Source organism: Vigna angularis, chromosome 9, assembly GCF_016808095.1.
Source record: "Vigna angularis cultivar LongXiaoDou No.4 chromosome 9, ASM1680809v1, whole genome shotgun sequence".
In the NCBI taxonomy this organism is placed as follows: domain Eukaryota; kingdom Viridiplantae; phylum Streptophyta; class Magnoliopsida; order Fabales; family Fabaceae; genus Vigna; species Vigna angularis.
The window spans coordinates 8,153,601-8,167,165 of NC_068978.1; the positions used below are offsets into that span (position 1 = coordinate 8,153,601).

The 13,565-nt window shown below is 38.1% G+C and overlaps 1 protein-coding gene across 1 annotated transcript; it reads right to left on the bottom strand.

Annotated features, from left to right (window-relative positions):
- On the bottom strand, positions 1-12,749 carry LOC108321189 (ATP-dependent helicase BRM). The gene is made up of 15 exons (XM_052868952.1): positions 12,335-12,749; positions 12,033-12,254; positions 9,445-10,770; positions 7,983-9,314; positions 7,707-7,819; positions 7,452-7,539; positions 7,263-7,349; positions 6,967-7,059; positions 6,799-6,882; positions 6,526-6,729; positions 5,250-5,492; positions 3,622-5,172; positions 2,990-3,511; positions 2,279-2,512; positions 1-899 (listed from the first exon to the last, which is right to left on the bottom strand). The coding sequence occupies exons 2-15, from the start codon at positions 12,186-12,188 to the stop codon at positions 279-281; spliced, it is 6,654 nt and encodes a 2,217-aa protein (XP_052724912.1). The 5' UTR covers positions 12,189-12,254; positions 12,335-12,749; the 3' UTR covers positions 1-278.
- Positions 12,750-13,565: the final 816 nt, after the last annotated feature.

Here is a 13,565-nt window from a genome sequence, read left to right on the forward strand (position 1 = left end):
AACAGGACCTACCACAGATGCATTTTATGGACTTAATATACAAAAGTTTCAGCTATCATCTAAGCTTTAATAGCTACAAGATGCAGATATCCAAACAAAAAAATTGGAGAACTTACATTTTAACCATTTACGTAGCCGTAAAATACACTTTTTTCAGGCCTAATCTATATTAACAGTATGGGGGTAGGTAAAAATCTACGAAAGGGCCACTAAAATATTCCCGAAACTAGTAGTAGCAATATGTCCATTATTTACCATCCTTGTATCCCTGAGAAACACTACGTGTGGCTTGGTCTTCTCTTCCCAGAATCTGTTCTTAGCCTCTTTACAGGATTTGCCCAGCTAACTGAGCCACCAGATCCATTCGGTTGTTGAGATGGCTGCCCAGCCCACCCTTGTGCATGGGAAGCCTGTTGAGTTAATCTAGCATCCTTCAATGACCCTGGACTTCTCATGCTAGATGGTGAAACCGGACCAGGACCAGTCTTGGGTTTCGCCAGAGATTTCTCCCTGTCATTTCTTCTCTTCTTGCATACAACCAGTTCACCTGGATGAGCCAGCAGTGAAGAATCCTCCTGCTGAGGTTGCTCCCTGGTGCTGCTTCCAGTTCTTGATTCCCTCGGTGGCAAATGGACTTTGATCCTGCTGTTTTCACCACTAGAAGCTGATCCACGTTGCAGTGACTTCTGTGAAGGGTATGACTCAGTTTCCATCTCATTTATCAGCCTGTGCCTCTTGCTTTGGCTAACAGACGCTTGCCTTGGGGATGCTACTGTACCAGTAGCAGCTTGACCAGAGAAAGAAAGTGCACTTCTTGCATCTCGAAAGTCCGTATCAGGAAAGGCGATTTTCAAGATATCAAAAAAGAGATCATGAACCTTCCTTGCTTCAGTTCTTACCTGCAAAAAAAAAAAATACCTGTTACCAAATATTTTGTATAAATTCTACTGGGAATCAGCAGAGATCATACAACCTTAATCACATTATCTACAGTAGTAATCATGGACGTCAGAACCAGGATTTTTCATTTCGATAGATTTTTTCCCTTGCTTGATATAGAAACATAAACGATTGAATTGGTTTAAGCTAAAGGCATGTAAATCCATCACAAACATAGTCAGTGTGGTGAAACTGTTTAGACAACTATCATCGAACAGTAGACACAAAAGCCTGATCTTAAAGCCAAGATAGGACAAAAGATGTAAAAGGAAGATAAGAGTGACCACTATGGACTTCTTTAATGTTGTAGACTTTTGTTTTCAACTTTGGCTCAACTAGCAGAATAGGGTAGCTACAACAAATCGTTAAGAAATTTTCCAACCAGTTTTTGAGAAGTTAGTGGTCGAATGTTTCACCAAGTTCATGGAAACGAAAGGGAAAAAACCAGTTAAGATGCAATTACTAATTCTTAGAATTTTTGGCTTAGGGCCTAACTAAAACCTACAACACTAATTGTAAAATGAAAATTGTCAAGAATTTGTTAGCACTATTTATGTCATATCTTCAGTTGATGTCAGACTAAACACATCCCCTCAACGTTATAATTAAGGCAGTCCACAAAATCCACAACTAAGGCGGGCATACCTTACTATAATTAAATTGGCTTTCCAACACTAACGTAGAATATAATGCATAATTAAAAATAAGGCTTCAAAAAATGTTGTATCTCCACTAAGTTTATGTTTTGGCTTGTATCAAAGTAACTCAAGATCGTACATTTAGATTTCCTCAAACCTAAATCACTAAAGGCTTGGTTAAATAGCGCACTGTGGCAGTGCGGGGCGGCCCTAGCCTACTACAGGCTCTGCTGCAGCAAAACAGTTTAGTGTAGGAGTTGAAGCAGACAAATAGCACCCATAAAGGAGCGCTACAACACCATTATGAGTGGAATCCAAAAGGAATGACATTAAGGCTTTTCTAGAGGGTTATTTTTGGGATTTTCATTCCCAACTTGAATTCAATAGATGTAAAAAGAGTGATAATAATAAAGACTTGAAATTAGAAGATGATGATGACTGATAATTCCAATCTAGGAAACTTGTATTTGCTTTTTGTTGGTTTACTTGTACCAATGACTTTTTATTGTTAATTATGCATGTTACCAATTTTGAAAACCTTCTATCATTTTTTAAATTTTTTATGCATATCTACAAATCATTGAACCAAATATGCCAAGTAATTTCAGAGAACCGATTAATTTCCATCTCGAGATGCCAAGTCAGTGCAACAGCCTCCATTTAAAAGCCAATATAGTACAGATACAGGTAAGGAACCTCACCTCATGTGAAAAACCATAAAAATGCATTGCACTCTTCAACATGAACTGCACATCAAATACAAGCTCTGTTGCTCCATTATACTCAAATTTATCAATTCGTTGATCAATTTTTCGTAGATCTAACAGGCTGTTTCCAGAATTTTCAATCCTCTTCCACAAATCCGTTAACAAAGGTACAATCTCATGACCTTCCTTGTCTATTCTCCTTTGGAGCTTGCTAATTACATTTTTACACTGCCAGAACAGAAAAGATGAGTTTTAAATAATTTTTAGTGCATGAATATTGAGAATAAACTTTTATAGCATGCAAATAAGTCGAGTCAAAAAGTGGAAATGAAAGACAAATATTTTCCAGATTGAAGCCAGTAAAGATACCTCAGCAATTTAGTTTCTTAGGGGGGAGGGGAAGTTTACTCATTACTGGGTTAGGGCATGCCATAAGCCTCAACTAGGACTCATACTAGTACTTAAAAATGACCAACCAATGTACGAGTAAGAACTCAACCCCAGACAACCCTCTTAATTCAGCAGTGTGGACAAACCCTTGTTGGCAACCACACATTATGTTTATTATTATATTACTGCTGTAGATTAAGAAAAACTAATCAATTTCTGCTTGTTCTCAGTGTATTGAAGCAGTAAGATCCACTCCATAAGCAAACATGACCTCTGTCGAAAAAGACACAAGATTAATCAATTCAAGATGCATACCCTTCTCTGGATAATTTCAGTCATCTTAGTGCCATGAGCTGAAGATCCACCAACAGGTTTGCCTTCCCAGCTTTCCCTGGAGTGTTCACCACCATCTTGTGAAGGTAAAGACATGCAATTCAATCGACTAGACTTCGGTGATCCATGTAATTTAGATGTATTGGCTACTCTCCGTGAAGGCAAAGTTCGTTTATTTTTTAATGATGGTGTGTTTTGTTCAAGCCTGCTGGCATTTGAGTCACCAAGTGCTTTGGATTCTGGGTCAGTTCTAAGCTGCGCTTGATATTTGTGGTCTGCTTGGACTGCCAAGTGAGATGCCATTTCACTACCAGATTTTTCTTCAGGTCTTTCAGTGGGATGACGGGGTCGAACACGAAGACTGCGTTTGCGTTTAATCTTTGGCTTCTGCAGTACTTGTTCATCCTCCCCTTCCTCACGTTCATGAATCCAACTTCCAGACTGTTGATGGTCCATGTGAGAATCACCAGATACTGCAATTTCCCCTTCCTCTAACTCATCTGTCTGTTTTAAAAATCATCATAAAATATTCAATAATAATGAGATAGCACAAAAGAATCAGTGAAAAGAAAAAAAAAATATCAGCATCCCAAGTATAGCCATTAGCCACATACCATCCTTTTTGAAATGGAGCCTGGTCGGGCATCTAATGCAGAGAGGGAACCAAATTTCTGAGAGGAGACTGATGGTGACACTACCTGCGTCAATCTTTGACTGTCTGAGGATGACCCCGAGGAACCAGCTTCTTCAACCATCTGATTGTTTCTGGTGCTATCTAAGGATTGAGGAAATTCAAATCTAGCATCACCAAGCAAACCATCTTCCAATTGATCTTTATCAATAGTCTGAGCACCATCAGCCACACTATACCCATCATCATCAAATTCTCCTATTTCCCCTTCTTCATGTGCGTATCCATTTCTTTCATCAGAGCTTACTTCAGAGTATTCCAAAATTTCATCATCCAACTCTTTATAATTAGGATGCTTTTTTCCCTTGGGTCGTCCCCTTTTCCTTTCAGAACCAATTTCACTTGATTCCATGGCAATATTACCACCCAATAAAGTGTTTTTTGATGGTCTTTTTGATAGAGCAGCAATAGCAGCATTTACTTCCCTTGTATTGGCTCGAAGCCATTTAGGCACATTATCATACCGTGTCATCTCTTCAATCCAATCGAATTCATCATCCATTTGATCAAACAGCTCAATTTCCTCTTTACTTCTGGCAATCATGCGATTAACCTCCTGTAGTGAGGGAACATCATGAACAGTTTCTTGATACCTTTCTTCATCATGTAATAATGTCTCCAGTGTCAATCTCCTCTCTTCATGTGTTGTTCTTTGATCAAACCGTCCAGCATTAATAACCTCATCAGCCATATCTATCTTATATTGTTGAATATTGTTCCTAATGAGGCTCTCAATGGACCCAATGTACCGATCCTTACCTGCAAGTTCATCCTCCATATCAACAGTGCCTCCACTTCTCAGCTCATCCTCCTTCTGATGACTAGCAATTTTGTCAACAACAGCTTCCATATATATAACTTTGACTTCTCTTGTCTGTCCAATACGATGAGCTCTGGCCACAGCCTGCTCCTCATTTTTAGGGTTTGGATCAGGATCATAGATGACAACCGTGTCAGCAGACTGAAGGTTAAGCCCTCGTCCAGCAGCTCGAATACTAAGCAGAAAGATGAAACAATCTGAATTGGGGCTATTGAAGTCCACTATAGCTGATTCTCGGTCTTCCAAACTTGTTGTCCCATCAATTCTTCTGTAAACAAGTCTTCGCCACTGTAGATATTCTTCCAAAATGTCTAGAAGTTTGGTCATGGTACTGAAAAGTAGAACTCGATGCCCAGTTCTCTGAAGTTTTATAAGAATCCTATCCAGGATCCACAATTTTCCACAAGATCTTACAATGAAATCCTTGGATAGGTCACTGAAGAATGGATAATTAAGCAATGGATGATTGCAAGTCTTACGCAGCTCCATGCATCTGTTGTTTAAAGTTTTATATTGCTTCACCTGATATGCTGGATTCCTATGAAGCTTGCGTTTCTCATCCTCAGGATCAAGACGAAGGGTACCAGTCGATTTGACCCAGTCATAAATGGCACTTTGGACAGCTGACATTTTACATTTTAAAACTATGGAAACCTGCAAGGAAGGATCAGTATTAGCATTAAGAAACCAGATTATGAGCAAGTGCATAAGTTTGGGGGCCATAATCACACCTTTGGTGGAAGTGAACCTTCAACATCTTCAACACGACGCCTGAGCATGAAAGGCTCAAGAATCTGATGAAGTCGATGGATAATAATTACTTTTTTCTCTGTCTCAAGCCAATCATCCTCTACATTTTGTGTGGGACCTTCCTTTTGAAATGGTTTAGAGAACCAATCATGAAAGGCTTTCCTATTATCGAAAACTTCAGGAAGAAGTAAATTTAAGAGAGACCAGAGTTCTTTCAAATCATTCTGCAGAGACATAAAACACACTATTTATAATTTGATCAACAAAATTTATACTGTATCATGTATCTAAATGATGTCCATTGGCATCAACTTGACACTATATAGCCATGTAGAACATACACTTCAATGCTCTAAACTTTTACCGCATTACCAGTTACTGGCTAAAGAAGCACAACTAACATAATTAGAAATAAAATTGACAGGAAAGCTTATTCACACTTTTGAATGTAGTTAAAATTAAAATACAGACATATATCATAATGGTATCTCACAAGATAACTAACTTGGGATGGAAAAGAACTACATGAACAAAATACAACAATTAATCGGCCTAGTACCATGCATAGCCTCATTCATCAGGTATGCACAACTCAAGACAAAACTAAATCTAGTGTCATCAAGTGCACTATTCTAATTTGCAACAATCACAACTGGTGCGTATTTTAATTTTTGGCTTAAATATGTTTGGTCCCTATTTCTAACACTCAATTTCAAAGTTCAATTTCATGTCTTAACAACAGTGATATTGGTACGAATCTACAGCAAAAGATGCAAACGCCCACTGAATTGAAAATAACGGCCATGAAATGGGATAAAAGATAAAATATTGCTGGTCCATATATGGGACACTTTAATTTGCTAGACATAAACCCTCCCAAATTTAATAAATTCAGCAGACAGCAAAAACGAAATGGAAAACAGTTGTACACACTGGAACTGAATTTTTTTTTTCTTGTATAATGATTAAATTGAAAATTGCTACCACGGTATGGGATCAAAATATTCTTAACATTGGTTTCTTAAATGGTTCAGCAAGTAAAACAGTAATTACTCATGTGAGTGTATTTAGAAAAGGTAAAGAAACTTTTTTTATAAAAGCAGGCACAAGCTGAACAAAAAAATACTTTGGACGTGATGATCGAACTGGTAGAGTTTGGTCTAACTGGAAAACAACAAAAATTAGAAATGAATAAATACATATAATCACAGACATTACCTTTTACTATAAGGCATATGGTGTTAAATCAAAGCTGACCTGTAATGGTGTTCCTGTCAAAAGAAGACGTCTTTGACAACGATATCTATCAAGATCACGAGCTAAAACAGAATCTCTATCCTTCATTCTCTGTGCTTCATCAATTATAATATACTTCCAGTCGATTTTTGATAGTTTTGACCGGTCATACATGATGAACTCATAAGTAGTCACAAGGACATTAAATTTCATAGCAAGAACCTCCTAAAAGAAAATTCATCAATGAATAACAATACTTCAAACATTTTAAGTAATTAGTTAAGGCACACTAACTTGGGAAAATAACTTTGACCGGTGATCCTTGCTTCCAACATAAAATATGCAAGAAACAGATGGCAACCAATTATAAAACTCACTCTGCATAATGAACATAAATTTCCATGTTAAGAATACGATCACAGAAAAACAAATATCCACCAAATGAATTCATTGAAAATTCACCTTCCAGTTAACCAAAACAGCATTTGGCACTATTATAAGATGTGGGCCATAGTTTCCTTTAAACTCCATCAAGTAAGCAATCAAAGCCATAACCTGGTGAGAAAATAATACAAGTTATCGAAAGAGGGATAATTAATATTAGCCATACAATTACAAATAAACATGTAATATATCCCATGTAGTGACATAACAAACTTAACAATGAACTATGAAGTCAATTAACAGCAAAACCAATAATGATAATGATAAAACGTTCTTCCCAATCTAAGCAAGAGAAAGAAAAAAATAATACTAACCTGTACAGTTTTGCCAAGACCCATCTCATCCGCCAAAATTCCATTTAACTTGTTGTTATACAAAGAAAGCATCCATTGCAAACCAACCTTGAAAAGAATAATGTATCAAAGTCTTGGAAACTTGCTCAGGAAGATATTATAGAGAAATCAATTTTAAGAGTAATTGCTTCATATAATGTAGCAACCTACAAGCTGATAATCTCTCAATGTTCCAGCTCGTAACATTGATGGTTGTCTTATGACTGTTTCACTCACAGCATGAGCAAGGTTGTAATATCTGAAAAGTAGCCAAAATGTTTATCATTCAAACATCACATGCATAATTGTACAAACCTATAAAATAAAGTTTTGAAATAATAGTTACAAAATACATTTTCAAGATTATAAGCTAACATACATGAAAAGTTAAGACAGGAAACTAAAAATAGACAGACAAAAACACACTTGTTGACAGAAGAACTCTCTCTAGGAGCATTCATCTCCAGAAAGCGATTTCTAATCATGACTTCCTCTCCAGCACAAGCTGCAGCTGCTCTGACTTCTTCTTCAGAGAGACCCTTTTGTCAAAAACAAAATATGGATCAGAGGCATGTAAAAACTCCAAAAGAGTATGTTCAGACACCCTTCAAACACAATTTTATAGAAAACCCGTGTAAACAAACAGGAAGACTTTTCATAAAACATAGGAAGTAGAGGAGGAAGTGACTTAAGGAAGCATGCCTGCACTCGCGCGGCAGCTGCAGCAGATTTTGCTGCTTCCTCCACTTCCTGTTGATTTTTAGCAGCCGTTATCTTACTTCCTAACTTGTGTAGATACTCTTCAGTCTGGGTTAAGAAAGTTGAAAGAACAGCGTATCTCTCTGCAGCATCACCAGGGATGCTAGTTTGCTGCTCCAGCAACATCTCCCTATATCTGTCAACATCATTGTTTTTTAAGGCTTCCAGCCTTTTGTTTCTGTCATCATCTTTCCGTTTTGAGAACTCCCGCAACATCTTCTCATGATATTTAGCAACCCCCCTGTTGCGGGCAGTGCGGGCATCACGGATGGTCCAGTGAGCCTCAAGCAGCTTCTTGCGCCACTGAAATATTGATTTTAGTTGCTTCTCCCTTACTGCTCTCTGAGATGCCTGCACTTGTCTAGCAAGCTCCATGCGCTGACGTTCACACAGCCTAACAAACTTCCGATATGGCCTATCTGGCATTGCCATTATTTCTTGTTGCTGTTGATCAATCTCATCCCTTAAGCGTGCCTGAAGATCTACAAGGCGAAGCTTTTTCTCTTCGATTTGAAGCCTCAAAACAAGATCTGGCCTAATTCTTTTCCTCTCTAAGTTTACTGCCAATAAACCTTCAATCTTCTTTAAATTTTCTGTCCTTTTCTTATTAAGTACTTCCATTCCTTCCTCAAAAAGAAGATCCTTGACATCATATGCCAGTGACAAATTATTGTTATTTAGCATCATTGATGAACCAAAGGAATCATGTTTTCTAGTAAAGAAAGGAAAATCGAATAAAGGTCCATGATACTTTCTAGTTGATCCCGCCTCCTTTGGCTGGGAAACAGTGCTAGTTTGTGCAGGTTTCTTAATTTGCATTGTGTCAGATACAGGATCCTGTGACACAATAGCCTTCCCCCTATCCAGAGCTAACTCGTTTCTAACAGGAGGAGTGTTGTTTCCACGTTCACTGTCATGGTTCGACTTAACAGAGGATCCAACTGATTTCTGCTCTTCCTTTCCAGCAGATAATGTTGGAACAGATTCCTTTGACACAGGTGACGCAACAGCTTGAACATGAACTGGGGGTAAAGTGGATTTCTCATCTCTGGCAAATGATTCCTGCTTTAAAGAACTTTGACCATTAATAGCAGGGACTGACTGTGACTCCTTGGCATTGGATTCAATGTGGCCTGCTTGTTCTGCGGCAATATTTCCAGTAGATTTGTCTTGGTTTTGTCCTCCTACAGCATGACTAAGCTGTTGCGCCTGTGTCTCAAGAGATGGAGGAACAATAGCCCTGAGAAGTTCTTGAGGCAAAGTACCTTCCCCTTTCTACAAACCAACAGAAAAAGGAAATTGATTATGCAAAGGATATCCTTTCAAGGACCACATACATACACAGACATAAGGAAGAAAGATGCACACCGAACAGGAGAAATAAGAAACAAGAAAAAAAATTTACCTTCAGCCGCCTAAATGCTAGTATCTGAGCTTTTAGCACATGCAGCTGCTGTTTTGTAAAACCAGTTCGTTGCTGAGGCATCTGAGCTGGCGGACCTTGAGATTTGGCCAAATTTCCTACACCCGCTTCATTTGATGGACCTCCAGCCTGAGAAGCACCTTGGTTTAACTGCCTGATGTACTGCATTTGAGAAGCTTCTGGACCAGATGATGAAGTTTTTCCATTCAATGAATGGTCTGCACCTAAGTTCGTGTTGGCAGATGACTGCTGAGAATGCATAGAGGGCAAAGAGGGCATTCGAGATCCAGCTGCTACTGGCTGCCTTAGAGGGGTTTGAGACTCTCTACCATGAACACTGAATGGTTGTGTTGCCATGTCACTGGAGTTACCAGCTATACCAGCATTTGTTGTTGAGCCAAGATGGCTGGGTGGAACTGTCTGCCTGGCTTTTGAAGAACCTGACTGCCCAGACATGTCACTCGATGAATTGGCATGTGCTGAACTCTCACTTGCAACTGCTGGAGAAGTGACCTGCTGCTTTGAAACTGGAACAGGTGATGACTGAGCACCAATGTTGCTCTCATTGACCTTAGATTGTGAGACCATCCTTGACTGCATCAGTGGAATGAGCTGTGCCATTAGGTGTGCATTTGCAGGATGTGATAAATCAATATTACGTTCCCGTGCCCATGCCTGCATAGCCTGCAATTGTGCAGATACTGCAATCTGAGTGTTTACAACATTTTGGATGCCCTGCTGTGCTTCTGGTGCTTGCATGGGTCTTATCATATTCCCAGGAATTAAATTTCCAACAGTTGGTCCTTGAGTTGAAGGCTTTCCTTCACTCTTCTGATCGGGTGCTATTTGCTGTCCTTGATCCAATTGCTTGTCCCCACGACCAACAAGCTCAGCTGAATTCCTAGAGGATGATCCTTGAGCTTGACTTGCGGCCTGCATAGACAGAATTTCCTGCATTTTCAAATTTCCCATACGCATCTCCTGTTCCTTCTGAGATGCAGAGCTCAACATTCCCATTTTAGTTTGCTGCTGTGACTGAATTCCCAGAGTAGACTTTTGTTGTGCAGCCTGGAGTGCATACTGAAGGTATGCTTGATGGACAGGATTTAGAATTTGCTGCTCAATACCTTGACTCCTTAGCTGGGTTTCTTGGTTGGAACCAAGATGTAATTTCCGAGACTGCTGAGGCAGTTGCATGGCATTAGGAGATGAGAAATTGTTACTCCCAAATACCCCTTGAAGCCCTGCTTGATAAGCTATAAATGCTTCATTCCCTTCGGGTTTTCTAAGCAGTTGCTGTTGAAATGACTGCGCATGTACACAGTTATGTAAAAGTCATGACTATGTAGCACCAATCATTAGGTGAAAAGATCTCGCTAAAAACAAATATAAAATCATAATGCAAAGTTCATTGATGCCGAAACAGGGAAGAATATACAGAAATTCTTAAGCACAACAAGCTCATTAGGTTACAGGATTCACAATCACATTCACAGATTACGGTTTTAAAGAACAAAGGGTGGAAAGAAAAAATCATGGAATTTTAAGTAGGCTATTTACAACACATAAGAAAAGACCATGATTATGACTTCTTTTGACAAATCCCTAACCACCATTACCACAAAACATGCAGAAAATCAGGCATATAACAATTATCAAAATATTTTGAGAAATAAATAGTTATAATGACAAATTTCCGATTAGATACGAAACTGAGAGCCACAAGAAACAGACAATTTGAAATTTAAGACATCACTAATGCTTCACTACTCATAACCGTAAGTAATAAGAAACAATTAAGGCTAAGATTAACAGTGCAGAAGCTGACAACACAACACTTTTAACAATTGCAACTTGAGCCTGTCTTGTTGTAATATACATCAACGATCTTTAAGCAACAACTAAAACAATGTAGCACCTTAAAGGGGGGTGTTCGGTTTAAACCAAAATACGTACCTCAAGTTTTACTACCCAGATTTTTTCATAACCCTCGTTCTAAAAGGAAAATCTAGGAATCCACAGCACATAGTTAAGTTCGCCAATAAGTAAACGTCACACGAGAACATAAAATAAATGCAAAAAGAATAGTTAAAAAATCCAAACAGCACGTCAAGGTTCAGACATTACTGCGATAGAAAGGAAACTTGACTGAAAAAAGTGAGAAAGTCAGCAACACTCATTCGCACCCGAGTTCACTGCTCTTTCCAGCACATTCTCCAAAATTAAAACATGCCTAGTTTGACTCCTCTTGTACACCTCAAAAATTAAATGCTCTTGAAATAAACAACCACAAACCCGACAAACCAGGTCAGACAAGTACGAGGTTGTTAATAACAACAAACACACACTAGCACAGAAAATCTCACTACAACACAATTTCCAACATGCACGGCACTCCCCATTCCCAAAACCCCACATCAGCCATGTCAAGTCAACAAAGTTCAAATCAAAACCCACAAAACTAACATCACCTTTTCACACACACACAACACTAAGCACCAACATCACTCGTCACAGTAACATGTTCTCCGCAATATTCAACGAAATTCGCTAAAACCCAAAATCCACACCTGCCTAGAACCCATCTGCTGTTGCTGTTGCTGCTGTTGCATAGAGTCCAACCCTAACTGCGACGCAGAAGACGAAGAAGTCGGCGACGCCGCGGCCGACGACGTCACCGCCCGCCCCACTCCGGGGTTCCGGCCGGACCCCCCACCGGAATGCATGCAAACTGTCTCACAATTTCAATGACACGTGCCAGCGAAAAAACCCCTCAAATCAGATCACTCTCACTACAAAATCCCAGAATAAAATAAGCCCAATTCAATTTTGGGAAAAAAAAAAGAAAGAGAAAAAAAAAAGGAGACCCCACAAAAGGAAAAAAGAAAACCCCAAATCCCTCCAAAATTCAAGCAACACAGAGAATAAGAGAATCTTTCGGTTTTCCCTCCGCGTGAAAACGCCTCAGCGTGCGTCCACCATTGCTTTCTCTCTCTAAGTGGCGTCGATTTTTCTCTCTCTGGAAAATCGCGAACGTGGATCGAAAAAACCCGGAGAGGAAGAGAAGTGAAACGAAGAAGTCGATGATGATGATGATGATGATACTGCTGTTGTTGTTGTCCGAATCGGTGTGTGGGATTCCACTGTGTGGGTCGCACGCGATTGTGCGATTCGGGTCAAACCCTAACAATTTTTTCTCTTTTTTTTATAAAAAAGTGTGTTGGGTTTTTTTTTTTTTTGTGGGTTAGGTTTTGTAGTTGGCAGAGTGAGAGAAGGGTGTGTTGTGTGTGCGCCAAAAACAAGGTATGTAGGGTCGTGTTCCCTGCGGTGACTCTTTTACGGAAGGTATCCAGACTCATTGGCCCTTGCTTTTTCTCAAAACTACAACACAACCCTTTTTGCTTTGTTTGGATATAAGTTAAAAAAACTAATAATCTACTTATTAAATTTGGGTAGTAGTACGTTTGGAAAATTTAATGAGGCATTTATAAGATTATAACTAAATTATAAAGTTTGTTCAATCAAATTGTAGTTGACATAAAATATTAAACTTAGTATTCATAACTTTTTTTCATAATTATTACTTATTTTTCTTTCTTAAAAAGAGTATATTAACCATTCAAAATGTAATATTGTATACTTCTTTATAAGATGGATCTCAAATTTAGTTAAAAACATCATTAAGATAATCAAGATAACTTAAACAATAAAATGGATCTAATTTTCTAATTTATTTGATGAATGTCTGCTTATACATATATACATATATATATATATATATATATATATATATATATATATATATATATATATATATATATATATTAAAAGGTGTATGGTTTACAAGATTTTTCACTTTTTCACTCATATAGTATTATCTTTACAACATTTAAATGTCAGTGTAAGTATCCACTTTATAACTAAATTAAAGAAGAATGGATCATTATAGCTTAAAATATTTTGAACAAATATTTACATATAGATAGGTAATTTTCTATTATATATATTTCATGCTTATAAGTGTTTATATATAATTATCTTCAAAAATAATAGTTGTTAGAAGATGTTAGTATCATTCATAACAAGATATTAAATGTTACTGA

Coding starts and splice junctions, on each gene's coding strand:
- LOC108321189 (XM_052868952.1), bottom strand. CDS start 12,188: ATGCATTCCGGTGGGGGGTCCGGCCGGAACCCCGGAGTGGGGCGGGCG. Junction 6,730..6,798: donor GGTCAAAGTTATTTTCCCAA/GTTAGTGTGCCT, acceptor ATTTTCTTTTAG/GAGGTTCTTGCTATGAAATT. Junction 5,493..6,525: donor TGACAGGAACACCATTACAG/GTCAGCTTTGAT, acceptor ATGTCTCTGCAG/AATGATTTGAAAGAACTCTG.